Source organism: Xylaria bambusicola, assembly GCF_022495145.1.
Source record: "Xylaria bambusicola strain CBS 139988 unplaced genomic scaffold F5B22scaffold_42, whole genome shotgun sequence".
NCBI lineage: Eukaryota > Fungi > Ascomycota > Sordariomycetes > Xylariales > Xylariaceae > Xylaria > Xylaria bambusicola.
In genome coordinates this window covers 258974-275646 of record NW_025953595.1, presented here as the reverse complement: position 1 = coordinate 275646, position 16673 = coordinate 258974, and the positions used below count along the sequence as shown (strand labels likewise).

The 16673-nt window shown below is 49.8% G+C and overlaps 7 protein-coding genes across 7 annotated transcripts; 3 read left to right on the top strand and 4 right to left on the bottom strand.

Annotated features, from left to right (window-relative positions):
- Nucleotides 1-373: 373 nt before the first annotated feature.
- Nucleotides 374-1908, bottom strand: F5B22DRAFT_373525 (P-loop containing nucleoside triphosphate hydrolase protein). Its single transcript, XM_047971181.1, has 4 exons — nucleotides 1740-1908; nucleotides 1614-1678; nucleotides 1282-1411; nucleotides 374-1211 (listed from the first exon to the last, which is right to left on the bottom strand). The coding sequence occupies exons 1-4, from the start codon at nucleotides 1800-1802 to the stop codon at nucleotides 489-491; spliced, it is 981 nt and encodes a 326-aa protein (XP_047828092.1). The 5' UTR covers nucleotides 1803-1908; the 3' UTR covers nucleotides 374-488.
- A 532-nt stretch (nucleotides 1909-2440) lies between these two features.
- Nucleotides 2441-3858, top strand: F5B22DRAFT_373454 (short chain dehydrogenase). The gene is made up of 4 exons (XM_047971178.1): nucleotides 2441-2618; nucleotides 2764-3022; nucleotides 3119-3275; nucleotides 3395-3858. Exons 1-4 carry the CDS (start codon nucleotides 2581-2583, stop codon nucleotides 3730-3732), a joined length of 792 nt encoding a protein of 263 aa, XP_047828091.1. The 5' UTR covers nucleotides 2441-2580; the 3' UTR covers nucleotides 3733-3858.
- A 126-nt stretch (nucleotides 3859-3984) lies between these two features.
- Nucleotides 3985-4869, bottom strand: F5B22DRAFT_638301 (uncharacterized protein; the record flags this gene model as incomplete). Its single annotated transcript, XM_047977565.1, has 1 exon — nucleotides 3985-4869. The coding sequence occupies one exon, from the start codon at nucleotides 4867-4869 to the stop codon at nucleotides 3985-3987; it is 885 nt and encodes a 294-aa protein (XP_047828090.1).
- A 1444-nt stretch (nucleotides 4870-6313) lies between these two features.
- F5B22DRAFT_618533 (D-isomer specific 2-hydroxyacid dehydrogenase) lies at nucleotides 6314-8470 on the bottom strand. The gene is made up of 4 exons (XM_047975705.1): nucleotides 8245-8470; nucleotides 7858-8057; nucleotides 7770-7805; nucleotides 6314-7675 (listed from the first exon to the last, which is right to left on the bottom strand). Exons 2-4 carry the CDS (start codon nucleotides 8045-8047, stop codon nucleotides 6807-6809), a joined length of 1095 nt encoding a protein of 364 aa, XP_047828089.1. The 5' UTR covers nucleotides 8048-8057; nucleotides 8245-8470; the 3' UTR covers nucleotides 6314-6806.
- Nucleotides 8471-10168: 1698 nt separating this feature from the next.
- F5B22DRAFT_658710 (uncharacterized protein) lies at nucleotides 10169-11537 on the top strand (the record flags this gene model as incomplete). Its single annotated transcript, XM_047980137.1, has 3 exons — nucleotides 10169-10477; nucleotides 10597-10970; nucleotides 11034-11537. 3 exons carry the CDS (start codon nucleotides 10169-10171, stop codon nucleotides 11506-11508), a joined length of 1158 nt encoding a protein of 385 aa, XP_047828088.1. The 3' UTR covers nucleotides 11509-11537.
- A 510-nt stretch (nucleotides 11538-12047) lies between these two features.
- F5B22DRAFT_618529 (uncharacterized protein) lies at nucleotides 12048-13612 on the bottom strand. The gene is made up of 2 exons (XM_047975704.1): nucleotides 13069-13612; nucleotides 12048-12881 (listed from the first exon to the last, which is right to left on the bottom strand). Exons 1-2 carry the CDS (start codon nucleotides 13133-13135, stop codon nucleotides 12115-12117), a joined length of 834 nt encoding a protein of 277 aa, XP_047828087.1. The 5' UTR covers nucleotides 13136-13612; the 3' UTR covers nucleotides 12048-12114.
- A 1864-nt stretch (nucleotides 13613-15476) lies between these two features.
- Nucleotides 15477-16479, top strand: F5B22DRAFT_649395 (PX domain-containing protein; the record flags this gene model as incomplete). Its single annotated transcript, XM_047979167.1, has 3 exons — nucleotides 15477-16088; nucleotides 16167-16345; nucleotides 16416-16479. The coding sequence occupies 3 exons, from the start codon at nucleotides 15477-15479 to the stop codon at nucleotides 16477-16479; spliced, it is 855 nt and encodes a 284-aa protein (XP_047828086.1).
- Between the last annotated feature and the right edge of the window lie 194 nt (nucleotides 16480-16673).

The window sequence follows — 16673 nt, the reverse complement described above, 5'->3', positions numbered from 1 at the left end:
GCCCTGCCCTGCTCTACAATAAATATAACTGATCCGATCTGATCTGATCTATCAACAACCAAATCTCACAAAACCAACCTCATCGACAAATAAAGAAAACAAAAAAATAGGTCTTGCAGTTCGTCCGTCATGCATGTTGTTCCGTTCAATCTCCGAACGCCGAGTAAAACGAGTGCGTGCGCCTACATGATTCATTCGATTCCAGAATCCAGATACCAGACTCCAGCCAAACCCAGATAAGATAGTCCTTGTAGTCATAGTAAGGGTGGTATCTCATAGGTAGGTAGGTAGGTAGGTTTTCCAATGGACGGCGTCGACCTAACCTATTTCATTCCCCGATTCAATAATAACCGTGAGTGCCTACTCGCATCACGTCTTCGTTCGATCCGCCGTACGCCCCTGTCGTAACTTTCAGAACGAGCACCATTATTAACTCCTCCCTTCGCGCTCGCGAAAGGAAAAAAACACACCGTAACAACGAGGTCCTCTCAGCAGCAATTTCCCCTCCCCCGTCCACGATTCAGCGTGAAAACCTCCTCCCATTCCCGCATTCCCCAATTCGGAACGCGATTCTTGCCTCGTCTCCTCTTCCTTACGCTGGCTCCTCCAAGAGCGATTTCGTCCGCCGTCATAGAGCTCTTAATGCTAGCGCCGTCGCTGGCGCCGGCATTCCACATGCCTCCATCGCCATATTGTATACCGCTCATCGGATCATCGGGATCAATCTCCCCCAGCTCGATCTTCGTTAGAATCATGCGCGCAAGCCGTCCGAATACTTCATCTACGCCCTCGCCGGAGAACGCCGAGACCTCCATGGTAACCGGTACATTAACACCGCTGGCCCACCGTGATGCCTCTTCGGGTGAGACCTCGCGCCCTTCCGGGGCGACTGTGGCGCGCAGTTGCGCACCTAATCCGGCGCTTGCCGTGCCAGCCGACGTGCCGTAGGGAAAATTCGAGCCTGTGCTCGATGGCGTCGCAGTTGGTATACTCGTGTCGATGAGAGAGTCGTTGGCGAGATCGAGTTTATTGCCTGCGAGGAGAAGGGTTAAGTTCGGAGAAGCGAGCGCCCGCGCATCGTTCAGAAAAGGTTGGAGTCCTCGAAAGGAATTATGAGAAGTGATGTCGTAGACTAAAACAGCGCCCGCTGCCCCGCGGTAATATGATCGCGAAACGGAGCGGAACCGCTCGGTGCCTGCTGTATCCCATAGCTGAAAAATCAATTAGCCCTGTCAACCGTACCACGGTGCACCTGTCATCACCGATCGGGTTGATGTTTACCTGTAACTTTATTCGTTTCCGCCGCGCGCCGGTGCCAACTTTAATGATCTTGCTCGCGAATTCAACCCCAATCGTTTGCGACGAGAGGACACGCCATTCGCTCTTTACAAAACGGTGTAATAAACAAGATCTAAGAGGGAGAGGGGACTTGTTAGCAGTTTTCCTTTGATGGGGGTTCCGAGCACGTTCCCGATACAGTGGCCTATCGGCGTCTTTCCCGTGGTATCTCCAGACCGATACACAGCAGCGCACATGGAGTCCGAGGCAGCCGACTGGACGCCGAGAACATTGTCTACAGCGGATGAGATTGAAGGAGGAGGAGGACGACTTACTTTCCAGTGCCGCTCGGTCCTAACAGTATTATCTTGGCTAGGTAATCATACATGCTCCCTAGTTCCTAGTTTTGAGTCAACCATGACCCCTCCTTGCGAACGGCTTAATCGGGAAGGGCGACGCACCTGGTCACCGGCAGTCCCCGTGCTCTCCTCGCTCGCCACGGAGGATCGCCGCGGGCGTGTCATGTTGGCGCTGGATCCGCTCTCCTCTTGCGCAGAACAGAGTATTCAAGCCAGGATGAGTGAAGCAATACCGGGGATAGATAGCGCAGTGGGATAGGGACGTGAGCAGCAGTCGTTATGCTCTCTCTCTCAACTCGGGGCCGGGGTTGGTGAGGTATGTGATTTGTAAAACAGCCCGCCCTTTAACGAGCCGGATTGAAATGAGATAACGTCGTCATGTCACACGAGCTTATCAGTAGGTACCTAACAGTGGCACTAAATGTACCTGGAAATAGGTACCGACCGGGGTCCCGAGAATTGTGTCATCCGCCCACAAACCCTGTCTTGGCTACTGCCTGTACTATGTACAAAGTACACGTAAGGCACTGCAATGGCTCGAATGGTTCAGTTCATGTAGGTAACATTGGAGTACAGCGAGCGGTGAGAACAAGCTCTGCTCAGGTGACAGCGCGAGCCTGTAACGCACACCTACAGACCTCGCTATTGGGTGTACCTAGGTAGGTACCTCTACCCAGGGGCCTACATACATAGGTCGTACTACGTACTACCTAGGTACTTATGCCGTGGCTTGCATATCTGCTCCCCCAACCTCGGAGCTCCAGCTATACCTAGGTATCCAATAGGCTATCCGGCCTCCTAACCACCCGGACAGCAACATATTAACCTCCATTGCCATATAACACTTACTATCCGACACCTTTTCTATACATACTATCCCCATTTTAACTTGATATTGGTATTATTTCAAGTACACTATATCCCGTCACCTATTTTAAAAAAGATGAAGATCGAAGGCAGAACATTTGTCGTCTCAGGCGGGTATGCATTCCCACTCCTTACCTACCTCACTAACAACCACCCCAATCCACCTTGGAAACCAACCCACTTAGCACAATCACATGTAAAAACGCCCACCATACAGCAATTCCAACATCCAAAACTAATTCAACCAACTCACTACCAGAGCATCCGGCCTGGGACAAGCCGCCGTGCAAGAAATCTGCCGCAACGGAGGGAACGTCGCCATTCTCGATCTGAACGAACATCTCGGCGCCGAACTCGTCAAGCAGCTACCCCAGGGCGCTGCTAAGTTCTTTGTCTGTGATGTCACAGAAACCGAGAGCATCACGGCTGCTGTCGCCGGTGTCGTAGAATGGATCAGGGAAACTACAAAACCTATGGGTGGCATCATACCAGCTGCCGGCGTGGGAAATCCGTCTACGGTACTGCTCTCTCTCTCTCTCTCTCTCTCTCTCTCTCTCTCTCTCTCTCCTCCCTCAATTGCTAAACACGGTAAACTGATTTGATTACTCTCATAGATACTGGACAAGCATGGCGACGCCTTTAGCCTGGATAGTTTTGACTTTGTAGTTAATATTAACCTACGTGGTACTGTCGACCTAGTGCGGCAATGCCTCGTTCATCTAGCCAAGACTGAGCCGGTTAGTGACGACCAGGAGCGTGGCGTCGTCATCAGTAAGCACTCCCCGGTGCCATCGGCTTATTCACCACTTTCTAGAATTTGTTCCTTTTTACAGGGCTCAAGTCATGTCTTGGAAATCTGAAACCACAATTACTGATACCCAATATTGTAGTGGTGGCGTCCGTGGCGGCGTTTGATGGGCAAAAGGGGCAGGTAGCATACGCAGCAAGCAAAGGTGCCGTGGCTTCCATGACGCTGCCAATGACGAGGGATCTCGCTCGATATGGCATTCGCTGTGTGACTGTGGCCCCGGGCATCTTCGAGTCGAGGATGACGGCCGTGTTGCCTAAGAAACTCTTTGAAGGGCTAGCAGCCGCCATGGAGTTTCCCCGCAGAGCAGGTAAGCCCGCGGAATTTGCACAACTTGTCAAACAGATCATTGAGAACTCCATGCTTAACGGAACTGTTATTCGGCTGGATGGTGGTCTAAGGATGCCCAGCAAAATCTGACCCCAACCTCAACCTTCATCTGAATTGACTGAACTCCTACCATGTCAGAAGAATGTCATACCCTACCCGTGCCAGCTATCAATCTCAAATAAACAACGTGTATCAAAGAACTGAAGACCCTCCCGTGAATCCTCGAAATCAAGCAAACCATCAACGCGCCATAAATGCAGCCTTGCGGCCTTCTGTGCCTTAGCTGTATAACAGTCTTAGGCACATACTCTTCTTACCTTCACCACTTCAAGTGGATTGCCGCTAGTTTAACTCGTACGGTGCGTGCCGCAGCGGGGAGCGGTCCCGGTAGTTGCGCGCCACACTGGGTGCAGGGGATCGCTCCCGAGCCTCGTAAGGACGGTATGAATCACCGGATGAAGCTGGAATGGGCCTGCCTCGAGGTTTATGGTATGGATCATACGCTGAAGCGGCGGGCATAGACGTGCCCAGGGCCAAGCCTTGCAAGAAGGCTTGAGACGCCTTAGAGTCAGAGATGACAGCCGGGCTAGGTCCTGTGCTTCCAAACAAGGACTGAATGTGGCGAACTAGGGCTCTATGGTCGGTGTAGTTACTTGCAATCCAGTTACAAGCAGCTGCATTGGCATCTGCATACGTGGCATAGGTATGCTGGCCAGTAGACCCTGCATGGCTGGCGTTTGCAGAAGGCTCACTCTTCATCTGGACTCGTCCTTTTTGGTTACCATCAATAACAACGTTCCCATTAAGGAAAATGTCTGTTCGGTTCTCGCCATTTCTGATTCGCATCACAAGCTTCTGTGCCGGGTCATCGCAAGGTAGACGACGAACGTAAGTAAGGGCCTTCTTAGCCACCGCTTGCTTAGCTTCATAGGCAGTCTGGTAGGAACGGTCGCCGTGAATAACCTTGTTCTGTAACTGGACAGAACACTCGAAGCCATTGGGACCTGAAGTCTCTTGCCACTTGGGATTGAAATGACGCAACTGACATTGAGCACTGAGGCGTGCAGTCGCAAGGGGTTGAGTATGAATACCTTTACGAGTATGTTGGCCAAGCCCATCTTCAGCATTTACCTTAGGCTGCACTAAGGAGGGTTCCTTAACCGCCTTCTTGGCTTCCAGGGACATTTCTCCCTTGACTTCGGCTGGCGTAACGACCGCGCGATCCATAGCGCAATCCATTGCCTGGCCGCTATGACGGGTAGATGTGGTCGTGTTGAGTGTGAAGAGGGGAGGGTTGGCCTTAGGGAGATCCGGTGCTAGGGTTTTAGTTAGCAATTGGTTCTTAGGGACAGCAAGAAGTATTTAAAACAGTAGAGGAGCAGGCCACGCACAATAGCGTTGGAGAACCCCGGTCCGTCGTTGAATCGTACCTGTATTGATGGAGGCAAGATACGAGCTGCTGCGATCCGCTGCGGCTAAGCGAGAAAACTCGTTTCCCTTCAGTAGCTCTCGAAAGCGATCCTGTCCAGACCCCTTCTGAGGAACAGGGCCACGCAAAAGGGGAGAGGAGACATTGGTCTTGGCGGCGCGACGTATTGCAACTGTAAAGGCAGAAGAGGGTGATGGAGGGGGGGCGGATTGAGCGGGCTGGGCGAGCTGGGCGAACTGGGCGAGTTGGATGGGGGTTTCAGTCGTCATTGTGGCCATAGTCAAACCCTCAGAAGCTGGTGCCTGAGGATTGCTTGAAGACTTGGGTTCAAAGGCGCAAGGCAGTCCTAGACAGCCAGGCATTGCTGCCATGTCAGTATGCTTGGTAGATTTTAAATAGTCTCTTGGGCAATGAGCTGGAAAAGAAATGGAAGGGAGAAAGGGACCAAGATGAGTACTGACCTGCGCTTCTGTCTGTACTCGCTTCAGCAACTGCATTGATGCCCTGGGCGGCAACGCTACTCCCAAGGGCATGTTTGTCGACTTCCGCATTGACCATGGTAGCCATGTTTGTCACAGCCTATTAGGAAGATGCCCGAATCAGTAACAGGATCAAGGCTCTGTCAGGTTCGAATGCTTGGGTTATACAGTACTAGGAGCGGTAGGATGAACCGGTAGAGGATGAGGACTGGAAGGAAGGTAGGAAATGGATAACATGTCAAGATAGATAGGCATCTAATTCCGAGCGCCCTGGAGACGTGAACGAAAAGTAATGTGAAGAGGTGCTGATCCGGATAGGATCCAACAGCAACGGGATAAGACTGACCTATCAGTCAAGATTCTGCACTAGACAAGATGTTAAAGATGCAGTTTGTGACACTGCTGTAACTGTCTCCCGGGTGCTTACAGGACAATGGTGGAAACCGAATGTCCGGGAAGAGGGCGAGAGGAAGAGTCAGATTACATATGGGAGAAGATGAAAGGCAGGACAGGCAGATAGAAGAGGACGTAGGACAATCAGCGAGAGAGGTGGAACTGAGATGGAAGTAGGCAGGTACCTACCTACCACGCGCTCTTTCCTCCATGTACCTACTTAGGCAATGTTGTCAACCATCACTACACATCATCACCACGCGACGCGTCAAACAGTTCAATTTCCTATGAAAGAGACGTGACAATGCTACCTAGTATAATAAGTGCCTACCCAGGCACTTGGCAGTAAATCACAACCCAACTGCATTAACTTCAAGTTATATGTTTGGCACCTTTTGAGCAAACTTGGTAGGGAATCAAAGACTCTGGGCAAATAACGTTCTAACGCGTTCTCACGCGTTCGCACTCACGCCTTGTCTACGTGGCAGATAATGTTGAGTCCTTTGTTCATGATGTAGATAATTGACTTAGAGGTGCATACTTCCTAAGGTGTCTATATGCAATCACATACCCATGCATAGCTTAGACAAGCAGAGAAAGGCTGGGAAGTCTCACTCCCTTCAAATTACTAAAGAATAGCAAGATATAAAGGAGAAAATACCTCGAGTGAATGTAGGTAGTTAATTCAAATCATTGTACTACCCTTTCATGTGCCTAAACCTTTGCCTCACACATACCTAGGAGTTGCATATGATCCTCCAGTCAATGAATTACTCTTGCAAGGCAGACATATCCACCACACCACCAAGGTAGATAGTTGCCCCACGGGCTCAAACAGAGTCGACCTAGATGTGATCTCTCCCTCAGTATCCATTATCTTTGAACAGCGTCGTCAGCGCCTCTCCTTTCTGCCATCGCAGAATATTCTCAACCTGTTCCCCATACCACGCCGTAATAGGCTCAGCCTCAACATATCCCATATGAGGCGTCAACACCACACTACTCCTCCCCTCTTCTCCCCATTTTGTGGACCGCCATTCGCTATCCTGCGGCAGAGGTTCAAGGCCATACACATCCAGCCCAATACCCCTGATCAGCCCCCTTTTCCCAGCTTCGAGCAGTTCCGCTTCATTCGCAATAGGTCCTCGGGACGTGTTAACCAGTAGTGCCGACTTCTTCATCTTCCCCAGATCACCCATGCCCACGAGACCTCTCGACCGCTCCGAGAGCACAAGGTGAATGCTAACCACATCCGCCGTGCTGAAAAGCTCGTCCCGAGCGACGACCTTGAAGGTCTTAGCGCCCGTCTCATCCTCGATCGGCAGCCCCATCGCCTTGGCTTTCTCGTCCGCCGCGTCTTGAGTCAGGTTGGTGCTCCACGCGATTACTCGCATGCCGAACGCCAGGTGCATGATCCTAGACGTTGTGGCCCCGAGTCTGCCTAGACCGACAGTGCCGAATATTTTGCCTGCTAATCCAATAGCGTCTTTGGTCTGCCACCCTCCGGATTTCACCGTGGCATCGTCTTGTGGGATGTTGCGCGCGAGAGCCAGGATCAAGGCCACCGTGTGCTGCGTGGTGCTGTCAGGGCCGGATGGTGTACCCCTGCCGCCACCCGAGCCGCTCGAGCCGGCAACTGGTATGCCGCGAGCTTGAAGAGCTTGAACATCAATTGCTGCATTTCGCGGCCCGGTTGTTAGGAGTAGCTTCAGGTTGGGAAGCCGATTGGTCACTCCAAGGTCAAGCGTCAGTCTCGGTCCGTTCATTCTATTGGAAACATTTCGTACACTGAAACAGAGCAAGCAGGGCAGATATGATTGACTTACATTCTGCTGGGAATGGTGTTCTTTCCCTCATCGAGCCTAAAAATCGTCAGATTAAGTTCAACCAAAAAAACTTATGAAATGAGTTTACAGATGATGTTGAACGGCTCCAGGCGGTTGACAAGAGCATCCTTGGCATCCTGAGGTGTATCGGGGTGGTTATACGGTAGAAGCGTATCCTTAAACGTCGTTACCTGGTATCCGGAAGATCGTAGCCGTTCGAAGGGGGCCTTTGAAAACTCCTGGTAATCGTCCAGGATCGCGATCGTCGGAAGCGTCATCGTTACTGAACTATAATAGGTTAGGTATTGGAATAATTCATTTGATTGAAATTCAGTGTTCAAGATGCAAGGGAATAGCGACACCTTGGATCTCCAAAGTCAATAATGGCGTCAGTCCCCATCCCCGCAATATCCCGCGGGCACGGCTTCTAGAGCCGGAGCACACTCAGGAGAGGGGCTGATCCCGGCATTCTTACATTCAGCTCCGACATTGTCTACCTTCATAGGTCTGCCCAATGAGGAGTTGCGCATTTGCTAACAACAAGCAGCTTATAAATCATCATAAAACCGGTCAATCAACCCCCGGCAGCTCAAGCTGTAGAAGGTGAGAGGTAATGAGCCCTTGATCTAGCGCTATCATGCCCCGATGTTAATCGGCCGGTCGGCCGGTTACGTCCGACTATAAGAGCACATTATCTTCTTCGGGCCATAGCACGCTAATAGGGAAACCTAACATAAAAGACTTGCAAAGTCAGAGTCCTTCCTGAAGAGTAGGTGGTCAAGTAGTTAACTGCCAAGCAAGTAGTTCGCTTCCAACTACTTTCAACCTTTGTGGTAAGTTTATAAGGCATCGTGAGTCTGAGATCTGTCACGTACGACCATAGCCATCGGAAAACTCGGGATCCCGTCCGCTCTCCCATAGATAAGCCGGTATGAGCGCCAGATTAGTAGTTGGGTCGGTGACGACCAGCGAATCCCTGGTGTTGTACGTTTTATTTTATATTTTAAATTTCCATATTCATCTTCATTTTCCCCATATCGATTAGAAGTGAGTACCTCGTATTCAATGTCGCCACTCTCCTTTTTGTCTCGGACATAATCAACATTCACCCTAGTATCCACTAGAGAGTCCGAGGGGCAGGATCCGACACTAGGTTGCAATGATGTGCATGACAATCTACTCTATGTATGCAGGGTCCTGGTATGATGTTCAGCATGAGATGCCTGCAAGGTACAATAAACAGGCTAAGCTTGGATCATTAAAACTTGCTGCAGCTAAAGCGCTTGTGAGATCTCAAAATGCTGATCTTTAGATGCGAATTCTATTATCCATCTAGATGTAATCAACCTTGCCCTCACCACCGGCCAAACGATTTATCCAACAATCATGAAAATAGTCGTACATGGAATAGCGCGTATGATCAGACGTTGAAGAGGTATAGAGTTCTAACAGGCTTTATATGATTACACGAGACCATGAACCCGCTCATTCCAGCCAAAGAGGTCCGGCGATGGCTCGGTATTCACATACCATACCTATCATGAATCCTGTCAAAGGGGAAGTGAATGGATTGTGATTCTGTCCATATTCCTTTTTATTACATGTCACCCTTCTGTCTCAACGCTCCCCTTCCATGTCTGAGTTGAACCCATCCTGGCGGCGCCCCAGCATATGGTGGACACATGTCTCACGCCACACTATGGCACTTCCTCCCGACCGTTAAGACATAAAGCGACCGAACGGCCCGATTATACGGGCACGGTCAGCCACTCCTAATAGTGCTTGCGGCTTAAACAGGCCGTCAATCAATAATAGCAGACGCAAAGAGTCTCAGCATATCCCGACGGATCGTGCTCCATGCCCAAAGCCCGACATGATCACCGCACCCGCATCTACACCCAAGGGGGGAGGCGTGGAGCATTCCGGGGATTTTCTAGCGGCGTAGCACCGAAGATATCGCCGACCAAACTGATGAGAATACTAAAGTATGTGCCCTAAGCGCCTATAGTGACAGATTTGCCAAGCAGACCAGGAGAATCGCGCTTCGGGCACGGTAGGGAATGATGGTGCCCGGTTCGGAAACAACTTAGCTAAATTGTTTCAACATCCTGCGTTAGCCACCTGCAGAAATAAAGCATTGCGAAAAGCCGTTTTCCGGTTGATCAATCGACGGGTCATATCTACCCATCTATCTCCCTACCTGTGGAGGTGTCTATTGCCCTGTCTGCCATTCCTTCCATCCGTTTCATCCTCCATGACCGGAATATGTAGGTAGCTGGCTGCTCATCGCTAGTCAGCCAGCCCGCCAGCTCCTCTTCTCGGATCAGCCCGCCAATATCTACGTGACCTAGGGAAAAAAACAGCGTACTTGTTGAGATACAGTACAGCTGGACATCACGATGGTCAACATAAGCTTCGAACTATCGCAGCATGAGTTGGAGTGGCAGTACGAGCATCGCCATGAGACGCGGGTACCTGGGCTCATCATGGCATGCGTCTGCACGGCCATTGCCTCGGCGGTCATAGTGTCCCTACGACTTCTGTCTCGACGGTTACGGCACGGTCGGCTTCATCTGGACGCGAGCGATTGGTTTCTGCTTGTGGCCTGGATATTCTTCGCCGCTGTGAACATTTCTTGGGCTGTGGGAACTAAGTTTGAAATTGGACGGCACGCGGTAGTGGTCACGGACATCCGTAAAGTTCAGGTCGTAAGTTACAGCGATCTTTGTCCCTTCATCGCTGTGTCCTCCTACTGAGACTGGAGATCTGATCCCCTGGATTGCCAAGACGTTGGGAAAATAGACTGTAAACTAACAACTCGGCACAGATAGCCGTTGTTGGTGAGGTGGCATATACTTTCGCCATTACCTTGATCAAGTTCAGTGTCCTGGCGCTATACGCAAGGGCTTTCCCAGGGCCAAAGTTTCGCTACTGCGTGTGGGGAGTTGCCCTCTTTGTGTTTGGTTGGGGCATGTCTGGTTCTGTTGTCGCTATTTTCCAATGCAAGTCTATCGACGATGTCTGGCGACCGAATACCCGAGACCTCTGTATCAGCTTGGGCCTACGGAATCTTGTTTTTGGTATTATCAATGTTGTCACGGATATAATTATCATGGCTATGGTGATACCTTTAGTCTGGAATCACAAGGTGATGGGGCAGGAAAGGTGGCTAGTGCTAGCAACTTTTGCTGTTGGGATTAGGTAAGTAGCATGTAATGAACTCCAATCCATGAAACTCTGACCCACAACTTTCGTCTACTGTAGTGCCTGGGCTCTGGGCATCGTGCGACTCCCATTTTCCATCAAAGTCAGCGCAAACGATAGGACATGGGATGCTGCACCCACCGTCATCGTTAGCTTGCTTGAGATCGTCGTCGGCATGCTAGCGGTCTCGATGCCAACCTATCTCCCGCTTTACAAGCACATATTCAGAGGCGGAAGCTGCAGGATGAGCAACGGCAGCCATGTCTGCAGCTACAAGGAGACCTTGCACATGGGTCTTTACGGCAAAGGAACGCACAATGCCGTCAACGTCACTTCCCCTGGGACTCATATGGGAAGCAATCATGCCGGTATCAGTGTCACTAATCATATAGAACTGATTAGACATACCAATGAAAGTGGACAGTGGGTTAGGGTCACAGATGACGAAGACGAAGAGTTGTGTGAGCCTACCAGGAGAGAGGCGCACGAAAATGAGTCGTCTACTTCCGTAGCTACCAAAAGTCAGATAGTATAATGAAAATAGAATTCGTCTTGCTGATTACATGTTTCCAACCAGTTCTACGCTCGTTTTCATTGAACTTCGTATTTGAATCTCAAGTAGATTTACTCATCAATTGAGCAGCTACTCGCGCCCCCTTTTAGCGCTCATACTTGCTAGTTCAGCTCGAGTCTATCTTCTCAAAGAGGATATTTATATTAACAAGTTTTTTCGTACAACAAATCACAGATCCCATCAAACGCCTCACACCTCGTGCAACGTACGCCGACATATTCCTTTCCCTGATACAAATTACGTACGATCCCGTAGCAGTCTAGTGCTAGGGTAGTAATCTCTGGAAAGGGTGTAACGTGCCACACATGGCTGGTAAAGCTTTGGTAATTTACATCCTTTTAGTATATTTACTTACAGGAAAAGGACTAAGTTCATTCTTTTCATCTCACTATTCAAACGCTGGACTTTACTATGCTTTAACGTGATCCACTCCAAGACACGCAAAAGCACGCGCGCACGCATTTGTAGAGAAACAGATAGAGGAAGAGAGAGGGGTCACATAGAGCAATGTACTTGATATATACGGTTTCTATAGCAGTTTATATACTTGAAAACGACTACATACATTCAGATCTGAAGCCACTGATATGCCACCCACCCGCAAGCCGCTCCGGCGAGCACCTTCCCAACCACGCTGCCAGCGATGACCTTCACGGTGCCTACGGCAAACTCCCTGTATCTAACATTGGCCTCCTTGCGGAGCGCAGCGGCGTCATTACTTCGTGGGAACGGCGTGTTTTTCGGAACTGGAGCTTCAAGGAACTTGCAGAGGGGCTCCCATCCGTCGCCAACCTTATACTCCAGCCTGTTCTCAGGGGGGACAATCTCCCGAATGGTCCGGAAGAACTCATCGTAGGCTTTTCTACCGCAAACCTTATCGATCTGATTGCCAGTTTTCGCGTCGAAGAAGCCGAGGAGGACCTTCTTCATGGATTGGTTGGGGCGGATCCCCAGGAACGTCGAGGTGATGAAGCCGATGATGAAAGACCTGACCGGTGCGAAGACGCGGTCTTTGAGACTCGTCGTGAAGCTCTTCCACCAGCCGTCGAAATCCCGCTGCACGATGACCACTTTGGCGTCTGGGTAGGCTTTGATGAGCTCGATGGTGAAGCACGAGGCGAGGTCTGTTACGACGTCGTACTCTGATCCCCAGAGCTCGTCCCAGTCCTCCCTCGTGAAAGGCGGTCGCGGTTTGGCGCCTGGCACTTTCGGCCAAGTCGCTTCGGCGGCTTCCTCTATCAGGTTCCACTTGGTCTCCATCGTGCTTTGTAGGAGTGCGTGATTGACATTGTAGCCAAGGATGGTGTAAGCCTCTGCCATCGACTTGGTGGCCACTAGCAGTATATCGAGAATCGGTCAGTAATTGGTTGCTCTATCCTGCTGGCGACATTGAAGTCACCGGCTAGGCAGCCCATCAGATTCGAGAACTACATCGCACTTATTACACCCGGTATTCGAAGGCCACATGCCATAATCCCCATGGTAGGATAGAGAAATGAAGAACAAGAAAGATAGACTAACTGCGAAACAAGCTAGCATGGATGACTTTAAGGCCTTCGCCTGAGCTTTGGGGTTTGGACTTCTCCATGCTGTCCTATCCCGATTGGCAGATGACGTGATTTCTCACGAGAAAGTTGCGATGTCCCGAGTTGGAGGGGTTGTTACCGGGGATGCTATTCTGTCCCGACTTGTGGATGGCGTGATCGTTAACGAGGATGTTGTAATATGTTGCAATGCGGCGCAACTAAGCAACAGAAACAAGCCCGATAAACCAAAGAAGCTGTCAAACACAAGCCCTCGAATACCGCAGTTACAGCAATGATTCTATCAATTCAGAACGAGTTACAAAGAGAGAAGAGAGGGGGGAAAGCCATCATCTCGTCGCTTCGGGGCAAGATAATATTACTATGCCAAGCTTCTTCAAGCAACCCTGAGAATCCAGCACACTATCGACAATACAGGCATAGTCTTACCGTGGTTGCATAACCACAACCGGCGCAGCCCAGTGAGATACGAACGACCTCTTACTATCCTTGGCGTGAGATTCTAGTTCTGTAAGTTTCGTATACGGGGGTGGGTTGAAAATAGCAGAAACCCGGGCGCCCCATCTCTTTCGTCCGGCAGATCACCTACCCCAAACCCTTTAGACCCTAATGAACCAGGTGTCATACACAGATAGTGCTAAACTAGTCAAGCCTAATGGATACACCCGTATTAGAATACGCCATTAACAGAACTAGAAGCATGCTCTTCTTTCCTAGTTAGGATCATGTATTGCGAGTTCTGACTTCTTGTACAACAAGCAACCTAATACTATACCTATATCTAAGTCACTTGCATGGCGAAAGTCGAATGATCAGCTTATTTCTCACTACAGGCTCCATTACTTATGTAGACATGCTTATCCGGGAAGGTTGTATTAGGTACGCGTATGCAGGAAGGCTTTGAAGCAACCCAAAATTATAAATACGTATCAGCATCCTGAACTCTGTGGTTTCCACCCACTCGGAGAAACGTATCTGGTACGTCCGAGAGACCACCAGCTATACAAGCAGCAGCTATCTATATGCTCGGCTTTTCCTATCTCGATCATACTTTGCAATTCTGTTGGTCTTATCAATCACTTCATCTATCATACTACATATTGAATTGGAGGTCGACATTAGGTGCTCCTCCATGACAAGTTGTTCGCCTTGGGATGATTGTACAACTTAATTATTATGTATTCTTCGGCTTTAGTTAAATAGGATGATACTGCTGAGTCATAACTGATTCAGGGCACCCGGATAGCTTTGCGAGCAACGAGCTGTCATAGCCAATTTGATATTGGATCCCTTTTGGGAAAATCACAGTTGTCCCGTACGGTCTTGCCAGAATGGACTAAGCTCATCCATAATGTCCCTTTTGAACGCTATTTCAACCACGTCATGCAGGGATATATATCGTTATAAGTACCCAGGCAACTTTCCTAGAAATTCTGTTCTCATTGGCTTTGATTGCCTGTTCTGTTGGGCATATTTGGCGTTCAAAGCGATAACGAGTGATCAAAACGTCAAATCTCATATTAGGTCAAGCCGGTCGATATATTCAAGGTAACATAGAGATCGTTTTGGGTTTCAAGCTATACATTAGACGTTCTGCTTGAGCCGTTCTTGACCATTCACGGCTTCTCAAAGGCTTAGGGTTGTCAACTGTGTAACAGAGTAGGTAATACCTACACACAAAGCCAATAGTACTACGCCATGACTAAACCAGAACCGAATGAACTCCCAGCCATGTGCAACATTGAACCCTGTATTCATAACAGCACAGATACTACATGTACATCCGGCCTACATATATGCCAACTATTCCGGTAATTAGAAATTAGAACTATTCCAACGTTGTACCAGCATCTCTCTCCCCAACCCACAGTAGCGCGGCATGTCTATGAGACCTTAGGCGATACTATTAGGGCGAAGTCTGGGTCGGCCTGGGCGATCCGGCATGTGGAGTGGGCTCGCTGGCGGCTTGTGGCTTGCGACTTGCGGCAGCTTTTAGGGCAAGAGGGAAGCACTAAAGTGCCTAACGTCACCCAAGGTTAGGCTGGAGTACCCCGCCACAAACACCTGCCAACCCTGCCAACAGCGCTCGAAACAAGTCAACAATCTCGTACCTCGAGCTTCCTTAAACTTCAATTCAAGCACACCTTAATTCAACTCATTTCATTCCATTCCGATTCCTAACAAAGAAAACGCCATTGAACACCCACTATCACCGCTTCTACTCCTTTTCAAATCCATCATAAAGAACCCAGCTTGTGATTCAATCCTTGACTATTACTTCGAAGCCAACAATCCGACCTCATCCGACCCCATCAGCTTGCGCCCGCCTCTTTGGACCTCTAATATCAAAGTAAAAACCCCCATTCCTCGCGCATGGACACATAGATGGCTTCAGCAACGAATCACAAGTCTCTAGAGACCCATAAAGGCACCCGGATAGACGGCAACCTTGCCCAAAACAAAGACTCTCCAATGCCTAACCCACAACCACCGCCCTCGCCGCCCGCGACCGTGACCGACACCGACTCTGGATCTCCTTCATCGCCTTTATCACCGCCTGCGAATTTCGCTCCAGAGGCGATTAGTACACAAGCGCTTGCGGACCACCCAGACTCGGGCCAAGGCGGCGATGGGCCAACGTTACGCTTAGATATGAACATGGAGGAGACCGGGGGCGCAAATGCTAGCACGGGCGCGAACAACAATCCCCAGTCGCCAATAACGTCGCCTATTTCATCCCCGCCATATTGGACGGCGCGCAGCAGCCAGGACCACCCATCGGGTCATGGGCGGAATGTCTCGAGCGCTTCGGTTGATTCATTGGTCGCCGCGGGCTTGGGCATAACGCTGCAAGATAACGAGAACAGCAGCACCGACGACCGGGGAAGCGCGTGCTGGGCAAAAAGCGTCGAAGTGACCGACTATGTTACCGTGAACGGCAGCGCGACAAACATCGGCGCATTCGTTGTATGGAACATACGGGTTGAGACATTGAGTGTTAGTGGCTTCTCTCGGGATTTGGTTGTTGATAAGCAATGCACGTGTTTCAAGACTGATGTTTCTATGATCGCGTAGGGCAGTTTCATGGTCATTCGAAAACGATATTCCGAGTTCGACGATCTCCGTTGGCGGTTAATGCGGACGTTCCCTGGCTTCGAGGCCGCCGTGCCGGAACTCCCGCCGAAAAGTCTCATTTCAAAGTTCAGACCCAGGTTTTTGGAGCAGAGGCGGGCTGGTCTCCAATACTTTTTAACGTACGTCCTCCGAATTCGTCTACTAAACACCTAGAACACAGAGAATTTTGAACTGACATATGATTAACAGCTGTATTATGTTAAACCCGGAGTTCTCTGGCTCCCCCGTGCTTAAAGAATTCCTTTTCTCTTGACGAGGTCCCATTTCCTCTATTTTTCCCCACTTACAAGCGAAGCAGGTCTTCCATCAGGGCATTGGGATAACTGCATCATTAAAAACTAGCGATTGATACTGCATTTATTTTTATTTTTTTTATTTTTTTCACGACATAATCATAATGATACATGAGCCTATAACCCCTGAAAGTAGTTAGGTCAACACAGGATT

What these genes read in the sequence shown, in the direction of transcription:
- F5B22DRAFT_373454 (XM_047971178.1), top strand. Translation starts at nt 2,581, where the DNA reads ATGAAGATCGAAGGCAGAACATTTGTCGTCTCAGGCGG. An exon ending in ACATTTGTCGTCTCAGGCGG is followed by an intron (nt 2,619 to 2,763) that starts GTATGCATTCCC and finishes ACTCACTACCAG; the next exon opens with AGCATCCGGCCTGGGACAAG. An exon ending in GGAGCGTGGCGTCGTCATCA is followed by an intron (nt 3,276 to 3,394) that starts GTAAGCACTCCC and finishes CCAATATTGTAG; the next exon opens with TGGTGGCGTCCGTGGCGGCG.
- F5B22DRAFT_373525 (XM_047971181.1), bottom strand. Translation starts at nt 1,802, where the DNA reads ATGACACGCCCGCGGCGATCCTCCGTGGCGAGCGAGGAGAGCACGGGG. An exon ending in GGACCGAGCGGCACTGGAAA is followed by an intron (nt 1,412 to 1,613) that starts GTAAGTCGTCCT and finishes TCTCCCTCTTAG; the next exon opens with ATCTTGTTTATTACACCGTT. An exon ending in GGAAACGAATAAAGTTACAG is followed by an intron (nt 1,212 to 1,281) that starts GTAAACATCAAC and finishes TTGATTTTTCAG; the next exon opens with CTATGGGATACAGCAGGCAC.
- F5B22DRAFT_618533 (XM_047975705.1), bottom strand. Translation starts at nt 8,047, where the DNA reads ATGACGCTTCCGACGATCGCGATCCTGGACGATTACCAGGAGTTTTCA. An exon ending in GGAGCCGTTCAACATCATCT is followed by an intron (nt 7,806 to 7,857) that starts GTAAACTCATTT and finishes GACGATTTTTAG; the next exon opens with GCTCGATGAGGGAAAGAACA. An exon ending in AACACCATTCCCAGCAGAAT is followed by an intron (nt 7,676 to 7,769) that starts GTAAGTCAATCA and finishes TTGACCTTGGAG; the next exon opens with TGACCAATCGGCTTCCCAAC.
- F5B22DRAFT_618529 (XM_047975704.1), bottom strand. Translation starts at nt 13,135, where the DNA reads ATGGAGAAGTCCAAACCCCAAAGCTCAGGCGAAGGCCTTAAAGTCATC. An exon ending in CCATGCTAGCTTGTTTCGCA is followed by an intron (nt 12,882 to 13,068) that starts GTTAGTCTATCT and finishes ATATACTGCTAG; the next exon opens with TGGCCACCAAGTCGATGGCA.